The sequence below is a fragment of the Monodon monoceros genome, unplaced genomic scaffold (assembly GCF_005190385.1).
Source record: "Monodon monoceros isolate NGI ecotype Baffin Bay Population unplaced genomic scaffold, NGI_Narwhal_1 Super_Scaffold_22, whole genome shotgun sequence".
Lineage (NCBI taxonomy): Eukaryota > Metazoa > Chordata > Mammalia > Artiodactyla > Monodontidae > Monodon > Monodon monoceros.
The window spans coordinates 104,401,987-104,422,017 of record NW_021703779.1 but is presented as its reverse complement, the minus strand read 5'-3'; the positions used below and the strand labels follow the sequence as shown (position 1 = coordinate 104,422,017).

The 20,031-nt window shown below is 36.0% G+C and overlaps 1 protein-coding gene across 3 annotated transcripts in view; it reads left to right on the top strand.

Moving 5' to 3' along the window:
• Positions 1-20,031, top strand: part of TENM1 (teneurin transmembrane protein 1) — a 569,984-nt gene that overhangs the window by 73,033 nt on the left and 476,920 nt on the right. For all 3 annotated transcript variants that reach the window (XM_029240586.1, XM_029240585.1, XM_029240587.1), the window contains exons 2-3: positions 7,609-7,869; positions 9,498-9,554. In XM_029240586.1, coding sequence (XP_029096419.1) covers positions 7,609-7,869; positions 9,498-9,554 — 318 coding nt within the window. The remainder of the gene's footprint in view (positions 1-7,608; positions 7,870-9,497; positions 9,555-20,031) is intronic.

Genomic DNA, 20,031 nt, shown 5'->3' with positions numbered 1-20,031 from the left:
TTAGCTTCAGAGCAAATTCTCCCATCTTATGTGAGGGCAGTCTAAGCTGGACCCTGCACTAAGGTGAATATTAGTTCAAGGAAATAAATAGAAGTTGTTTATTCCCACATCAAATTTCCTTCCTTCCTTAGATTGCTGAAGGATATTTTCATCTCTTTCTAAATAAGATTGGAGTCCCTTTTGATTTCTTCTAGGTTCCTATCTCATCTCCCTTCCTTTTGACTTTATGCTATAATTCTGTGTCCTTCTCTGGTTTGAGCCATTTTTACAGATTTGCAAATCAGTATACTTTTTTTTAACTGTTTATTTTATACTGGAGTACAGTTGATTAACAGTGTTGTGTTAGTTTCAGGTGTACAACAAAGTGATTCAGTTATACATATACATGTATCTATTCTTTTTCAAATTCTTTTCCCATTTAAGTTATTACAGAATATCGAGCAGAGTTCCCTGTGCTATACAGTAGGTCCTTGTTGGTTATCCATTTTAAATATAGCAGTGTGTACAAATCACTATACTTTTGAGAGCATCTTTTTTTTACATTAACATAGTCTTTTAACTATGTTCTGGGATGGCTCCAGTTAGCCAATATCGGTCACAAAGGATGAATGTTTATACTTCGGGCTTTTAACTCTACCAGATTTTTTGCCTTACTTTCCACTATACTGACAGATGGGGAAATCTTGAAAATTAAATAAGGCAAAATTGGTAGGTCCTGAGTACCGAAATAATGGGTGCATTTGGAACTGTGAGGGGGGAGATTAGGCTTCAGGAAGCTTAGTTATTTAAGTCATCTGATATCCATAGGCTCCAGACTTGCATGTGGGAGCACTCCATCTCTCACTCTGGTGCCCCAGAAAAGGCTGATGATCCCTGAGCACAAAAGCAAAGGTCAGGTCTGGGTGGTGTGCCTTTAATACTCTGTTGTCATTTGGACCTTTAAAAAGGCTCTCTGTGATACTAGCCAAAGGACGTGACATGGTCCTGTTAACTCACTCTGCTCAGTGCCTAGTACAGTACTGTGCATTTGATACACCTTTTTCACAAAGTAACAGAAGAGGAAATTAAATTGGGCTAATTTTCTAAGACTAGGGGAAATCAGAGAAGTCTATTTTGTTTTGTTTTCTTGACTTGAAATTGAGTGGATGTTCAGCAGAGTTGTTTTTAAGTAAACTTAGATGAACTGATTTGTTTGACAATTTGATATCATTTCCCCTTCAAAGCCCCCAAACTGAGAAATATAAAATGGTAGCCAGTTGTGAAAATTATCTGCCTCCTGTGTAGTGTTGCTCCTTCCTTCCTCCCTCCCTCCCTCCCTCCCTCCGTTCCTTCCTTCCTTCCTTTCTTCCTTTCTTCCTTTCTTCCTTCCTTCCTTCCTCCCTTCCTTCCTTCCTTTGTATTTCTTGCTTAAGACTGTAATAACTCATTGTATTTTTCCCTAGAGCCAGTAATGAATTATTAGTGGGTCTGTAGTATTTTTTTTAATTAATTAATTTATTTATTTATTTTTGGCTATGTTGGGTCTTCGTTTCTGTGCGAGGGCTTTCTCTAGTTGTGGCAAGCGGGGACCACTCTTCATTGCGGTGCACGGGCCTCTCACTATCGTAGCCTCTCTTGTTGCGGAGCACAGGCTCCAGACGCGCAGGCTCAGTAGTTGTGGCTCACGGGCCTAGTTGCTCCGCGGCATGTGGGATCTTCCCAGACCAGGGCTCGAACCCGTGTCCTCTGCATTGGCAGGCAGATTCTCAACCACTGCGCCACCAGGGAAGCCCTGTAGTATTTTTAATTGTGTGAATTTTTATTCACTATGCCATAGAGTACAGTTTGTAATAGCCATGTTTATAAACTGATAATTTCATGTTTGATGAGGAACTATTTATTAAGTAGACTTTTTACATGATATATTTTATGTACTCGGTTTATTAATAATCTTGCAATTCACAATGGATTACCTAGGCTGTATCAGTACTTTAACATAGCAAGACTTGTAATCATGACACAAGATCTTATTTAGCTAATGTGACTGATTATCTTTCACAGTGGAAGTATGAATAGCACCTTGACTCATAAAACCACTAGTTCTTTTCCCATTCCAATTTGAAAATATTAACCATTCCACATTTTGCCATAACAGGCTTAAGTTATAATTACAGAAATTTATAGAGGTCAAGGGAGGTTACCTAGAGATGTGTTTCTAGTTGGACCTGAACATTTTGCAAATGAGAAAACTGAGGCTCCAAGATATTAAATGACTTACCCAAAAACTGCATGGCTAATTAATAACAGCTGTCTTTGCATATAGTCTGTAAGTCTTGTTATGAATTACAGTAATTAAAGCTAATAATTTTATCCCCTCTCCCTCTTTCTTATTTTGGAAATGGACTACACTCTTTGGAAGTTATATTCCAAATCACTCAGGTCATGGCTAAGATATACCATGCTTTTGGGCCTCCAGTTATTTATTTGGAGTGTGATGACTTAAAGCTCCATTTTAAGAGGAAGTGTGGATGGGTAGAATTTAAAGAAAAATAAAGTCTTGAGCTCATCAGAAACTCAGAAGTTCTAGAAAAATGCTGATATAAGTATTACTTTCCCTTTCAAGTTCTGATAAATGACTTCTCCAGGCTGAACACCTGAAGATCAATCCCTAGATTCAGAGAGAATATACAATAGTTCATTTTATTCAGCACTTCATAGAATTTTTAAAAATTATTAAATTATTAGCACTAGTAGAGGCCTAAAGTGATCCTTCATGCCAATCCACTCAATCTAGTCACATGATTTCCAACTACAGAATGTTCCCTTAGCTGCTGAAAGCTACCAGTGATCAGTTTCATCTTCAGTTTCCCCCCTAAAACTGGTTTTCGAAAAATGGTTTTCAATAATGTTCCTAGGAAAAACGTGCTCCCTAGAGGATCAGTGAGAAATCATGAGTCACTTAGCCTTGATTGCCTCTTGACTTATAAATAAGCAAAACAGAATTTTGACTACCTTTTTGTTCATATTACATGTGCTTTCTTCCACTAGGAGGAAAAAAGCAGGGCCTCCTCCTGGCTCAGAGACCCTTAGCTCCACTCTCTTACTATCTGGTGGGGTACAATCCACTAAAAACACAATTGTAGAGGTATAATTGAAGTACAATAAACTACACATACTCAAAGTGTACAATATGATAAACTTTGGTATGTATACACATGTGTAACTATTGCCATAGTCAAGAGAGCAGATATTTAGATCGTCCCAAAGGTTTCCTTGTGCCCCTTTGTTCTCCATTTCTCCCTTATTGTCTTCCCCAGATAACCATTGATTTACTTTCTGTCACTATAGGTTGGTTTGCATTTTCTAGAACTTTATTTAAATGGAAGCATGCATTGCATACACATTCTGTTGGTCTTTTTTCACTCACTTATTTTGAGGTCCATGCATCTTGTTATATATCAATAGTTCATTTTTTTTGACTGAGTAGTACTCCATAGTGTGCATATACCACAGATGATTTATCATTTCAGCTATTCATGGACACTTGGGTTGTTTTTAATTTTTAGCTGTTAGTGAGTAAACCTTTTGAACAGCCTCGTACAGATTTTTGTGTGGACAGAAATTTTTATTTCTCCGTGATAAATGACCAGAAATGCCTTGCTCTCCTGTTAAATTTAGCTTCACCTTTTTACGGAAATGCCAAACTGTTTTCCAAAGTGGTTGTACCATTCTACTTTCTTACCAGCAGTGTATGTAGTTGCTCCACACTTGGTGTGATCAGAATTTTTTAGCCATTCTGGTAGGTCTGTAGTTGTATCTCATTGTGGTTTTAGTTTGCACTTTCCTAATAACTAATGAGGTTGAGCATCGTTTCATTCATTTATTGGTCATTCCTGTTTCTTTTTTTGTGAAGTATCTCTTCAAATCTTTTGCCCATTTTAAAAACTGGATTTCAACTCTTTATTAATTTGCTCAGATTTTGTCTCCTACAAGGCTGCAAAATAGGTTTTCCTTACAATAAGAATTAAATACATGTTTATAAGGCCCACATACATCATTCACTTGGCAACATCTGTGTCTGTTTACTCCTGAAATGTTTCTCATGTTTCCAGTCTGTCCATTTAAATCCTAGATATTCTAAGATTGTACTTATATTTCTCTTGTGACTAGCTTTTTGGTAAGAATAGATCTATAATAAATCCATTGAACTTTATCTTCTCTAGGGAATCTGTAGCATTTTAGGTAACAAGGTTATATGTGCAAGGCTAAAAACATCCACTTATGGTGCTTTGTAAGTGCTTTATAGAAAATGCATCCTGTGGGAATTTTGAACACCACCAAGACATTTGTGTATTTAAGGAAATAATTTACAGTGGTAACATTGATTTCAAGAATGAGAAGCGAGGCTGTTCAATGAATAACACTTACTGTAAATAAGTGAAACTTTTCTTTCTTTCCTTATTTATTTATTAATTTCTTTCTTTATCATTAAAAAATGAACAACTGATAACTTACTTGCATTGTTTCATTCAAAAGTTATTTATCGGCAAGGCAGTGTACTTTTATCTGACTGTATCTAAGAGAATGTGGGGTTTATTCTTTTTGTATTCAAATCATAGTTCCAATAGAAATATTATGTAATTTTTTTATCGTGTTACACCACATTTCCTTAGAAGGGAACAAATCCACGTTCAAGTTTCTTTTTGAATGGGAAACAAATCTCTTTAACAAAGAGGGATTGCGCTTACATCCATCAGTGGTTATTTTTAAAAACTTCTCTGTTATTATCTGAAATGACAGGTTAGCCGTGTATTTATTTTTATTTGCTCATCCTTTTCCAATGAATGTCTTTACTATGACTCAGATGCTCATATTAAAATCTTTGGAAAGTCTCATCTCATATGCCATCGTATGAGTGAAAATAAATGCAAGTCTGTAAATTTATTTCCTAAATATTCCTAAAGTAAACTTAATTCCTAAAGTAAATTTCCTAATTAGTGCCCTGAATCCATGGCAAATAAATGGGGGATGGGGGGGCGGCAGTTCACAGTAATTCAGTTCAAACACTTTCTTGCTTGTGTCTCCGAATAGAATTTGAGCTGTTGTTGAAAAATCTTTGGTAATGCCACAGTAAGGTTGCTCTCTCACTTTTCCCCTTTTCCTGGCTCCTGCTGATTTCAGAGAAATCTCTAGAGAAGCAGTTTTCAAAGTTTTCAAAGTCCCTGGACAAATAGCATAGGCCTTACCTGGGAACTTGTTAGAAATGCAGATCCTCTGGCCCTACTGCAGACCAGCTGAATCAGACACTGAAACTGGGGGCGTGGGGAAGGCAGGCCCAGTAGTCTGTGTTTTGACACGCCTTCCAGGTGATTCTGAAGCATGCCAAAGTTTGGGACTCACTGGTCTAGGGGAATGAAAGAAGTTGTGAATGCAGGCCTATATAAAATTCCTTTCCTACAGCTCCAAGCTGACAGGTTCATGAAGAGGTTGCTGTAGCAACAACTGCACAGTAGGATTGGATAATGAAACTTTGTGAAATTAAGACGCATGAATATTAACCAATCCCATATTCTAGCTCACTAAGATTTATATTGGGCAAAATGGATTTTTACTTTTAGCCTTATGTCAAGAAGCACAGTTTCATAAGGTTTTATGTGTGACAAGTGGAAACCATGCCATTTTTTAAGCATCACTCCTATAGAATTTAGACAATTTTGGTAGAAAAATAGAATTACTCTTAAAGACATTCATCACAGGACTTCCCTGGTGGCACAGTGGTTGAAGAATCTGCCTGCCAATGCAGGGAACACGGGTTCTATCCCTGGTTCGGCAAGATCCCACATGCCGCGGAGCAACTAAGCCCGTGCACCACAACTACTGAGCCTGCGCTCTAGAGCCCATGAGCCACAACTACTGAAGCCCGCATGCCACAACTGCTGAAGCCCGCAAACCTAGAGCCCGTGCTCTGCAACAAGATAAGCCACCACAATGAGAAGCCCATGCACCACAACAAAGAGTAGCCCCCGCTCGCCGCAACTAGAGAAAGCCCGCGCGCAGCAACGAAGACCCAACACAGCCAAAAATAAATAAAAATAAATAAATTTATTTTTGAAAAACACGTTCATCACAGAAATCATAAGTAACATCCTCAACAGTGACATATAACCCTGACAGAATTTATAATTGACTTTTCATAATAAAATATAGTAGCTTTATTTACCTGTAATACCTGTTTCACAGAACACAGTGCTGGGTACCTAATGGCTGTTGAATAAGCATTAAGATATGATTTGTTAAACCCTTGTTTGGTAATTACATGTCACAAAAATTGCTATTTTTAAAAATACATTTGTATTCTGTACTCTTCTTTCTAGTATACGGTCAGTCTAAATTCTAGCACTTTCTGTATTCAAAGAATTAAATTCATTTTAGCGTTTGCATTTTATTGATATGTGCTAAGGATTAGATGCGCTCAGTTAAGCTTCTTCTGGCCAAATGACATACCCTGTCTCTGATGTCAGTCTGAGAAAATCCTGTATAGTTTACAACATCCCCGGATTACCTTATCTAAGTATTACATGGACATTTCAGATGATATGTCTTGGCATGTGGTCATTTTTCATTAACTTATTAAGGTCTGTTAAAGCATCTTTTCCCCCTTTTGGCACCTTGCCATAATTGAATGCAAAATTGACTGTAAGACTGAATGAATGCCTGATATTCATGCAGTAAGTTGATGGGGCTTCCTTGGTGTCTAGCAGACACCATGCCCAGATGAGTGTTTTAGGAAAAGGGGCTCTGTTGCTATCTAACATTGGCTATGGACAAGTGACATCTACCCTGTGGACTTCATTTTCCTCAACTGTGAACAGAAGGGATTCATTACAGCATCTCTAAGACCTTAAACATTTTATGATTCTAAGGCTTAGGGGGAACTGGGGGGAGAATCCAAGCCTTGAAGCATTGCTGAGGTGCAATATACGATTGAAAGTTTTTTTATGTATTTCTTGAAAGAATGAATGAAACAGAATAATTAGCATAAAGTCAGCCTCATACTTCTTTGGAGACAATGGAAAATAGTGATATTAAATACTCATAATTTTAGAGTTTAGACTAATGTGTTTTAGGAAAAATACTTTCAAAAAGTATACTTAATGTTTTTTCCTCAGAGTTTTCACATTGAATTATTTCTTCTTAACCCTAAGGTATATTAAATACTTAGAAAAGCCAATAATTTTAATATTTTAAGCATAGGTGTGCTCTGCAGATCATATATATTCTTCCTAGAAGAGAAATACCTTTTAAAGGACAGCTCTCTACACTTTATACTCCCCTGCACTCACTTATTTCTTTACATTTGTGCAACCTAAAATTGTAGGTATAAAGCTATTTTGGGCATGCTTTTTCCAGAACCTTGTAAGAATCAACAGGAGCATAATTTTAAGCTACAGAAGTGCAAAATAAGCACAGAATCCTAGCTACCATAAATATAGAGACCAGAATTCTAACTTGGCAAAAACACATAAATACTAGCAATGGGGGAGAGGGACATAAGGACAAAAAGGTCAAATTTTACCAGGTATTTCTGTATGTTTATAAACCTTTTCTCTGAACTTTGTGTCTTCTCAGAGATGGAATTTTGTGAAACCCCTCACACTCTGTGCTCTGGCTACCAGACAGACATGCACAGTGTTTCTCGGCATGGCTACCAGCTAGAGATGGGATCCGATGTGGACACGGAGACAGAAGGTGCTGCCTCACCTGACCATGCGCTGAGAATGTGGATAAGGGGGATGAAGTCAGAGCATAGTTCCTGTTTGTCCAGCCGGGCCAACTCCGCATTGTCCTTGACTGACACTGACCATGAAAGGAAGTCTGATGGAGAGAATGGTAATAGAGCTATCTATATTGTTTACATAAAACCCAGAGAGGATGCAGGTTTTAGCCTTTGATTTGTTTTCCTTCCCTATGTCTGCCTACCCTTCATTTCGTCTGCAGAATGGAGATGCAGGTTAGCAGGGTCCCATGGACAAGGCATGTACCTAAGTATCTGGCAAATAGGCACATTCATTTACAATAATAGATGAAGTACTTTTTATTTCTGGTGATTTCCCCCAAAGGAAATAAATCTCATAGAGTCAGTAATATTGTGCATGTCTTATTCATTACTCACCTTTTATTTTCATCTTTATTTTCCAGTGCAATACTGGTGATACTTATTTTAGAAGTACTCATGTCATGTATTTTGGCTTTGTATCAATATATGAACAATGAGACGAACAGCTGTATAGCAAGCTTATTATGTATGTGCTCTCTATTCTGATTCAGATTAACCTGTCAAGTGTACAGAGAAAGGCAAATTAACCAGATTGGACTGAAATGATTAAAAAAAAACAGAAGGTGAACATCAGCCATTTGCCAGACAATAAGTAGTAACAGCAGTGTCATTAAATTGTAGTTATATATTATTTTCTTACAACTTTTAGAAATGGAAAAGTTTTGTCATTTTGATTTGTTGGGAAGAGGTTAATTTATTTTGTTGTCTGCTTTTCTGTCCCTACCGAAGAACAAAGTCCTTTCATAAAAATCACATTACTGCTTATTAAACACATTAATCTAATCTCCTCCTCATTCTGTTTGTCTAAATTTCATAGGTCCCATCACCATGACCACAAAGCCTGGTCTGTTAGCAGTGGCTAATGAATATTTTCTCAGGTGTCAGAGAGGTAGCCAACAGCCCTGTACCTGCAGCTTTTTCTATTCTATCCTCCTCTGCCTCCTTCAGTCTGTAGGAGACATTGGCCACAAGGATATAATCAGGAATGACATTTGTAATATCACTAACTATCCTATCACCAAATATCCTTGAGGGTCTTGATATTTTAGGTTTATTTTCATGTATGTATGTATGTATTGTTGACTTAGGCGAAGAGTGTAGAGGAGGTGAAGTGTGGAAGTGAGAAGGGAACATATTTGATCTATGTCGTGCATATTCATGTAAGTGAAGCAGCAATAGGATGGAAGTTGGGGGACCTTGGACTAGTCCCTACAGTTTTGGGGCTTCAACTGTCAAACAGGAAAAATAACGACCAAATTTATGTGAAATGGGGTGATAGAGGCTCTCCTGTATTTCAAAGACATTGTTCTTCGTCATCTCACTCCTGACATAAGGAAGTTATAGCCAGTTCACTGGGTTGAAACATTAAAATAAAAGAAAGGAATTTCCCTGTAGGGCTCCACCATTCTTCTATTCCTGCAAGACCCTAGGTATGGGGTTTCTTCTGGGGTGATGAAACTTCTGGAATTAGATAGTGGTAGTAGTTGCACAACTCTGTGAAAATACTAAAAGCCACTGAATCGTACACTTTAATAAGAGTGTGAACATTATGGTATGTGAATCGTATTTCACTGAATTTGTTATTTGAAAAATACTACTGGATGAAGGGTAAGGATTGAAGATTGAAGAATCCCAGATGACTTGGACAAGGATTAATTAGTAAAAATGTTTGCTATTACAGGTTTTAAATTCTCTCCTGTTTGTTGTGACATGGAGGCTCAAGCTGGATCTACTCAAGGCAAGTGTTTCCAAATATTCAATGACAAATTATTTTACCTCACCCCATCCCTGACACCCACCCTACAACATTCAACCCTGCCCGTCTGATAAACAACACACAGGCCTGGTTAATTAACCTGTCAAAGATTAGTTTATTGGTAGCTTGTTGGTTTGCTTTCCTGTGGAAGACTTCATGTATGTGTATGTTGATAGTAATGAGGAGGTGTGGGGGGAGCTAGGTAGAATAGGGAAATGTTGATTTAGCATGAAGGCAGAGATTTACATCAGGTTGGGTTGGTTTTGGCCTCATGACTTTCTGTTCTATCAATACATCATCTATGATTTTTTACATGACTCTAGCCATTAACATAGTATATAGTTCAGATACTGTCATAACTTTACACCTAGCAAATGGTCTTGGTCTTTTCCTTCCGACGCTCTGGCTTGGCTTAAGAATCACACTATGCCTATGTCATCAATTATAAATAACACCTTCAAATGAAGGAAATGTTGTTCATTCTTTTCTGTAGACCTGTTTTTATACTGTGTCATTCCTTAGTGAGGGGACATTGGTGTCCTTTTACTTTTGCCTTCATTGTGCTCATTGGGCTTTGCCCCTTTGCAGAGGGATACTGAAAGCAATATTTATTAATGATTTTAATGAAAATCAAACACTTTGTGGCAGAGGGAATCCTCACATCTGACCACAGGGCAATGACTCAGAATATGTAAGGAACTGGGGGAAATGGATCAGAGGGAAGATATATTAGAATCAGCTTCATCAAAATGCATATTATCCTCCCCTTCCTCCACCACGAGAACTGCTTACTGTGATGAGCCACTGTATGCACTGTGTTCACGTGCCACGTCCCTTGGATGTGTTAGGAACCTTCAGGAATGTTTGGGGCTCTTCAGTTTCGTTTTGCCTTCAGTCTATAATCAGCCATCTACCTTGATCATGTAACCCTATTTACTGAGACAGAGTTGGAAGACTCAGGAGTAAAGGCCGTGTATCTTTTCTTTTCTTTATAGGTTTATTTTCCTTATGATTTATTTTAGGAACTGGATGCGCTACCACAAAATTGGGCAGGGCGCCAATATAAAACTATGATCTGCTCTGCTAAAAACTAGTCCTTAACTGTAAGCCTCTTTTGACCCAATGTGCACCTCCAAGGGGGATTTCAATAGAACATAGGGATAAAAAGTTTGTATTGTGAAGCCAGACAGCTTAGATTTAAATCCCAGCTGTGTGATCTTGGGAAAGTTGTCTAAAGTTTCTGTGCCTGAACTTCATCATTTGTAAAACAAGGAGAATATTACTATCTACCTCTAAGATTTTGTGATGATTGAATAAATTAATGTATATAAAGGTTTAGAATAGTACTTGTAACATATGAGTACAATAAGAATGTTCACTATTCTTACTGATCAGCACTTCACAATTTCCAAACACACTTTTAATATCTTTATCTCATTTCATCCTCCTGACCCATCTGTGGAATGATTCTATTGTTATCAGCATTTTACATAGGAGGAAGAGTTAAACAGCAATTCAGAAACAAGTTAGCTAAATACAATTGATTGTTTTCCAAATAGCCACTTTTTTCCTCCCTTGGATCATGAATGAATATAAGATATGAACTTGAACAACTTTTCTCCACTCAGAGTTCTGTAAGTTTTACTCTGCTCCTACTAGTAATTTTCAGTAAGGAGTATACAATTTGGAATCTTGACTTAGAGTAAGATTTCACCAATTTAGATTCCAAAAATTTTCAGTCAGTGATACCAGGCCTGGCCTGCCTTCAACATTTCCATAGATTCTCACAGAGGAGGTTTGAGTTGAGAGTGTAAATGATTTTTCTAAAAAAATGTTAATTTGAAAAAACAAGTTATTTTTAACGAATTAACATTTGTGTGCAAATGTGGCTATTTATTTCCCATTGATCTCATACATTCATGAAAGCAGGCCTAGCAAGGAATCTATTTCAGTAATTTGAGTTTCTATATACTATGTTGAAAAGAGTAAATAGCTTAAAATTGGGGGGATTTATATACTTCACTACCTCAGACTCCATGCCACAGCATCCCTCTGTTTCAGTTAATGTCAATGACATTTTATTTTGTTTCTGTCTTCCTATATACATTCTGATTTTTAGATTATTGATGAGGCAATGGGCACAATATCATGGATCGGTTTAGGATGATTTAAGCTTCACTCCTGTAAATTTGGGAGAGAAGTGAAGATTGGGGAAATTGTTAATTTGGGTGTGCTGTTCAACTGAGAAAGATTCTGAGATGTGATTTCAAAGACACTTTCAATTCTATCCATCCTAGGCTATAATGTCTTGGATTTTCTACTTATATTTCCAAAATCATGTCTATAAGGACTTATTTCTTTCATTTAATTAATCGATCAAGCCTTTGAAAATATTTATTTTTTCTCATTTTCGTAAACTCTATTTGGTTACCCTTAATTGAATTGAAGTTTCTGATATGCTTTAACCCATGAAAAAGTAAAATAAATAACCTTCCATTTCAGTACCGAAACAGACAGAGGTCTGCAGTACAAGGAAGGGAGAGCAGCAGGTAACAGAAGACAATGTGGATTTCTCGTCTTTCACAGGGCAATCAGAACACTAAGGCACTTTATTTCCATTCCCTGAAATTTGTCCTAAGTAAATCCTTTGTTGTCTATTGATGCTTAATCGGCTGTTAGGAAAAATGCAAATTTACTCAAGTTAGCTTCAGCCTGAGGCCCGTGAGCAGGACACTTTGATATCAGTCATAATACTTTATTCATTTTACTCCTTTTCTACTCCCATTCCACGTTACTACCAACCTTACTATTCATTATACTTGAGTTGTGTATTTTCTATCTTCACGATGGTTTTTAATAAGTACTAGATAGGAAGCTACTTGAAGACAAAGCCTGGTTTATTCCATATTTTTGCTTCAGTACTTAGCCACTGGATCTGGAGCCCAGTAGGCACTAAATAAATGAAAAATATGCTTTGCTCTGAGGGGAAGAATTAAAACTGAGAGATAATATATTTTGTAGATCTTCTCTAATAGAAATGCTACAGCGGGTCAAACCTCTGGTCATCTAACACACAACTGCCTCTGACAGGTGATCCAGTGGGCTTTTCTTAGAAGGATTTGGCAGTCCTACTTGAGCATTAACCTCAGTGATTAGGGTGTTCCTCAATAATTACATTTGACTCTACATTAGGTTGGAGGAAAAAACTATATCAACAGCTAAATCTGAATAATCAATTTCCAAGAATGTGTTTTTCACATATGGCCTAAATGAAACACTTGGATTAGAAAATGTGAAAACGAAATTGCTTATCAAGAAGCTAAATAGAGGGAAATAGGTAGAGAAAAGACATTTATAACCTTTAATAAAGTATAAGTTGCAAAGAAATTATTTATGGCTATGCTCTTGTTGATAATGCTATTTCTATGTAAGCAATACTTATTGAGCACTTACTCTTTGCCAGGCTGTGTATTGGAGACTGGGGATATATAAAAGATGACCAGTACATGATCTCCACCCTCAAGGAATTTACAGTCTAGTGGGCAAGATTGATGCCCTATTAATTAGGATTGTTTATTATTATTTATTATTGTTATTGCAGGTAACAGCTTGAGCTAGCTTAAAGAGAGAAAAACAAATTCATGAAAAGGGCATGTGAATGCTTCATGGGACCAGGACAAAAGAAGGAACTAGATTAGAAGAATTGCCTGGGCTTTGCCTCTTGCTTCTGAATCCATTTCCTTCAGTCCTGTCTCTGCAGATTTACTTTCTCTAAATCTCCATCCACAAGGCAGGCATAAAACCTCATACAGTTCTCCAGTTTATATTTCTTCTGTTCAGGAAAGAAGTTGAGATTAACTGGATGTTTTTCAATGCCGTTTCTAAATTCCAATGAGACAGATTAATTTTCCCAGCTTGAGTCAGATGTCTACCACTGGGCACATCAGCTACAACCAAGGAGTAAGGTCAGCAATGCAAATGTTGCTTTCTGGGAACCCATCCACTGGATTCTTGGAGCAGTTTGCAATGCAGGCGGTCAGAGTCAAGTGAGCATGTATACCCAGTGAGGTCTACCAGAGAAGATAAAGAGCTAACTTTAATATGATTTAGTTAGTACCCTGATAAAAAAATATGTGCAGCTTGCTATGAGAACACAAGGGATGTGAAATCATTTATTAAAGTAAAAATTGTTGTATTAATGCAATCTAAATAACAATGTTCTCCGGACGGTGAGTGATTAAGAACATGGACTGTGGTATAAGATAGATCTAGGTTTGTGCCATGGTTCTGCCACTTTACTGTGTGTCCTTGGACCGGGAGCTAAAGCTCTCCAAGCCTCAGTTTCCTTGTCTGTCAAATGGAGACATTACCTATTTTAGTTTTTGTATGTGAGGATTAAATGAGAAAATGGACATATAGCACTTTACAGTGTTTTATATTAAATTAAATGCTCAATAAATCTTAGTCGTGGTTATCTTTCACACAACAAAAATTTATTATGCATGTATTGTGAGGTAGGTGCTACAGGGTGAAGTCTCTTTTATCAAGGATTAGCCAGACATGCAATGTGGCTTCTGAAACATCTGGTGTCCCAGGAAACTCTAGCATAGCAGAGTTCAGCCTACCTTCTCATTTCAAACTGGGTAAAATTCCTTGCACTTGTCTTACCTTAAATAATACATCATTTTAATAGCCAACAATCTTGTTCTGCTAAGTAGAGAAGACTATGAGAGGGAATTCAATGAAGCACTTCAACCGGGTTGAGGGTTAACTTTGTCCTATTGTATGTCCTATCGTCATTGTAGTAGCCCCTTAAGGTAGAGCTGGGATTTCAACTACTCAGAAGCCCTGTTGATTTCCATGATTGTTGGGCAGCTAAGCTCCCTATGCACTGCTCAGGAACTTTACAGGTAACGGATTATCTGATACAATCCCATGATAGCCAAAAAATCCGTTAGTACTACTCCCTATTGCTTCTGTACTGCATACCACAGAAACCTGGTAATATACCATGTGCTACCAATAAACACCATACCATCATAGCCATGCATTTGTCATTCTCAGACCCTGAATTGCTTCATCGGAACAGCAGGCAGGAGTGGTGAAAAAATAGCTAGCCTAACACCTGGGTTTCTTGAATGACATATAATAGTTATACCCAAATGAGGAGTTATGCCTTCTGATATTTGACCATGTGGGGCCATTCATGTGCATTTAATGGAAGGGATTTGTTTGTTCTACACTTCTTTCTTTTGCTTTTTTTGTTTTCCCTTGGTAGTGTAAGTTATACAGGACACTTCCATGGCCATGATAACAGTTCCTCGGGAACCATCTGAATGTCGAAGGAAGTGTGTGAAACAATGCAATGACTTGGTAATAGCTTTGGCAGGAGCCCTGCCATATAACTGACATCCTAATGGCTCTGTTGGATCCATTAGGCATGTACAAGACAGTGCAGATGACTTTGTAATGGCTCCTTTGGAGATGTTACACAATCAGAGGAAGAGTGTAAGTCATTGGGATCACTTTATGTGTGGGTGAGACACTTCTGCGTTGACCGTGATACTCTTACAGTTGAAAACAATTTTGATGATATTGAAATTTCAAGCCATTATAAAGTTAGATATAACAAGCTTATATTTTCCTTTTTAGTAGGGAATTTTAACTACTATTTTTTTAGTATGAAAGTAATATCAGCTGATGGTTTAAAAATTAAAACAGTAAAAACATGTTTAAAGTGAAAATCCTCTCCCTCTTTACGCTTCTATATAAAGTATAAAAGTCATAGGATTACAAAGATTCCGTCGTGCATATGCAAGAAAATAAAAATTATTAACCAGTATATAAATCTTTTAGGTAATTTTATAACTAGGACTTCCAATTGTATCACCAGGGCAAGAAATCATCAAGACACTCTTGAGAGGTAGCCAGTGTTAACAGTGTATTATGTATCATTCCCCAAATGTTCTGTACATGTACAAATGGGATAACATAGTAAAAAAAGACCAATAACTTTTTTCTAGTTAACATTATACCTATATAATATTAAATATATATAATGTTAAATTATATCTATATAATATTATTAACTAGTTAATATTATATTTTCCCATGTTTGCAGTATAGATCTGCCTTATTCTTTTCTTTTTTTTTTTGGCCACACTGAGTGGTTTGCAGGATCTTAGTTCCCCGACCAGGAATCGAACCCAGGCCCCGACGGTGAAAGCGCCGCGTCCTAACGCTGGACCATCAGGGAATTCCCCTGCCTTATTCTTTTTAATAGCTGTATAGTATTCTGTTTCTGTATGTATCATTTTTTACTTAGTCCCCTGTTTATGGAAATCTAGGTTTCCAGGACTTTGATATTAAAAACAATGCTGGGGCTTCCCTGGTGGCACAGTGGTTGAGAGTCCGCCTGCCGATGCAGGGGACACGGGTTCGTGCCCCGGTCCGGGAAGATCCCACATGTCGCGGAGTGGCTAGGCCCGTGAGCCATGGCCGCTGAGCCTGTGCTTCCGGAGCCTGTGCTCCGCAACAGGAGAGGCCACAACAGTGAGAGGCCCCTGTAACCGCAAACAAACAAACAAACAAACAAAAAACAATGCTGTACTTAACATCTTTGTACACATCTTTTTGCATACCTGTTGGATAATTTCTTAGAAGTAGAAATGATGGGCTAAGGATATGTACATTTGACATTTTTTATAGATATTACCAAATTTCCCCTTTAAACAACCAGTTTATCTTCCTACTAATGCTATATACTACTAATGCATCTGTTTTCCTGTATCCTTTTCAACACTGGCAAGGAATGAAAAAGATTTCTAATACCCAATCTGCTAGATGAAATATGGTATCTTTTTGTGCTATTATTTTGCAATTTACTTATGAGTGAGCTTGGGCATCTTTTTGTATGTTAATGGACCATATACATTTCTTTTTCCTAAATTGTCTGTTGACATCCTTTACCAATTTTGTCTATTTGAATTTTTCTATTTCATTTTTAATTAATTTTTTAAGTTGAAGTACAGTTGATTTACAAGGTTGTACTAATTTCTGTTGTACAGCAAAGTGACTCAGTTATATGACATACATTCTTTTTTTATATTCTTTTCCATTATGGTTTATCCCAGGATATTGAATATAGTTCTCTGTGCTATAAAATAGGACCTTGTTTATCCATTCTATATCTAATACAAATTTTCATATTTCTTACTAATTTTCAAGAACATTTTATGTATAAGAGGTAAAAAAAAACCTTGAATGCATTATGCATTTTTCCTAGTTTTTCATTTGCCTTTTGAAATAGGTTCACATGATGCATTTGTGTTTGTAGATATAGAGCTTTATATTTTTAAGTGGTCAAATTCAACCATCTATACTTTATAGCTTATGGAAGTATATGAAGATTAGATAGATAGATAGATAGTAGGTAAAGATACAGATATAATTGTTAACAATATTATGATGTCCCCAATTCTAAAAGTAAACTGCTTGAAAATTTATTTTCATTTTAGGTTAGAATATAAATATCTACATACAGATCATAAATCTAAATGGATGGTATGCATGCATGTAGTATGCATCATGGTTATATTTACCTGAAAACAGACTTCAATGTGGAAGTAGTTTCAGTATAAATACAGCATAAATAATGTAATTTTTAAATTAGAATTATTTAGGTTAGTCATCATGATTGATCTTGATATACTGTTTAATCACTTATTTATTATACATTAAATAGTGTAGTAATGAGTAGTGTACTAAGAAGCCAAAATGAGTTAATGTGGGGAATTCCCTGGCAGTCTAGTGGTTAGGACTCAGTGCTTTCACTGCTCAGGGCACGGTTTCAATCACTGGTCGGAGAACTAAGGTCCTGCAAGCCGTGAGGTGAGGCCAAAAAAAACTCAACCAACCAACCAACCAAACAAACAAACAAACGAAACCCAAAATGAGTTAATGTGCTTACAGTACAGCATGTTACTTTATAAGGATCCATGCAACTTGATATTTTAGTTGAATTAAAACATAGGCATGTTCATAGTATTTTAAAATATATTAGTTAAAATGAAAATATGTATCATAAAAATCTAGAACTAATGAATAAATCCAAGAGCCAATTCTGGGATGGGGGGCATAAAATAGATAAGACAATCAAGAAAATGGGAGACAATAAGAAATAAGCATGTCAAAATAACTATAAATAAAGAGGCAACTGCTTCATAAGAGACTACTTTGTGTACCTCTTTTAAGATATGCTTGAAAACATGGGTGGAATAGATGATTTTATAGAACAGATATGAATGACCAAAATGCTCTGAGAAGATAGATAAATATAAACTTTCTAATTTATATTATAGAAATAAAATTTCCAAAGAACCACCCAAACCAAAAAAAGTAGCAGATGTAGACAGTTTCATAGACAAAATCTGCCAAAACTTTAAGGAACACATACATCATTTCAATGCTACTTAAATGTTTTCAGAGCATAACAAAAGTGGAAGCTTCCAAATCTTTTTTTAATTTTTTGAAAGGAAGAAAAGCAATGAGATCTAAAGCAGAAAAAGAAATCACAAAGTAAATCTACAAACCAATTGTAGTTGTGAATACTGATGCAAAATTTTTAAGTAAAATACTGGCAAACAAGGTCCAGCAATATAGTAAAAGAATAATACACTACAACTAAGTGCAGTTCATACTAGGGAATGCAAGGATAGTTCAATACTAGGAATTCTGTTACTCTAATTTATCATATGAATAGATAAGTATAGATAAACCATATGAAAAGTTGCATAGATGACAAAAAGGCATTTCATAAAACCCAATGTTGTATTAAACAAACACATAATATTTACTCTCTGCTTGATACTGTTAAGAATTTTAGATATTAATGAGTTTAATTCTCACAACCACTCTATGACTTAGGTACTAATAACATCCCCATTTACAAATGTGGAAACTGAGGCACAGTTATTTAGCTAGTACGTGGCAAAGCCAGGATTTAAACCCAGTCCGATTCCAAACCCTTGCATTTATCCACTATACTATACTACTGCTCATTAATTTTTGATAGAGACTCTTAATTTTAAAAAGTATATAATATATATAATTTCTTATGTAAAATCACAAAATCCAGTTTTACTCTAAGTGAGGAAACACTACAAAGATTTCTGTTAGAGTCAAGAACAGAAAAAGGATGTCCATTTTCACCAATTACTTTAAACTTATAATGAAGGTAGCAACTGTAGCCATGAGAAGAGAGACTGAAGTGAGAGGAATAAAATTAGAAACAACGAGGTCAGTTATTATTTGTAAGTTATACAGTTGTATATCTAAAAAATCTAAGAAAACTAAACAATAAATTAATACAAATGATAAAAATTCAGTAAATTGGTATAACATGAGGACACCAAATTAATAGTTTTCTTCCATATAAATCACAACCAATTAGAAAATGTGGTTGAATAAATTATTACTTTTTCAAAAGCAACGACAGCCAAAATGCCTAGGAATAAACTAGCAAAAAGACCAAGACACACACTCATACACACATACGTTTACAAACACAGACACACACACAACAATGCTATTGAGGAATATAGAAGAAAACATAAGTAAATGGAAAGCCTTACCCTGTTCTTGGATGATAAGTATCACTATCATAAAATTCTCCCTAAATTAATCTGTAATTCTAACATAGCTCCAATAACAATATCAATTGGTCATGTAGAAACTCTGATTTACTGGCGCTAATGTTCAAATGGGAAAAAAAAACCCAACATGCAAGAATACCTTGAAAATATTTGGAAAAAAACATAATGTTGTGATAATAAGTTTGCCAGATGTTTAAATATATTTAAGTTCATTTTAATTAAACTAATATTCTAATACATGAATAAAGTGTTAGAATGGCAAAGGAAGCCTGCAAATGGACCCAATACAAATAGGAATATAATATATGATAATGCTAGCATTTCAGATCAATAGGGAAAACATGGATTGTTTAAAAAAGGTGTTGAGACAATTGGGTAGCTGTCGAGAAAACAATAAAATTGATTCTCTACCTCACTTCCTACACCAAAATAAATTCTGGTGAATCAAATTTTAAATGTGAAAATAAATAGTAGAAGGAAATATGGGAGAATTTTGTCCTAACCTTAGAGTAGAAAAGCTTTTATAGATATAGCAACAACAAAAAAAGAAGCCATAAACAAAAATGTTGTCATGCTATCTGTATTAGCATCCAAAGACAAAGGGTTAATTTCTCTTATGTAAAAAGTATTCATAGTCAATAAGAAAAAAGTCTCAACAATAAAATAAAAAATAAAGTGACTCTAGGCCATAGAAAAGGAAATAAGAATGGTTCATGAGCATATGAAATATGTTAACCTCACTCCTAAGAGAAATGCATAATAGAACTATGTTATTTATCACTGATCACATTGGAAATAAAAAATTT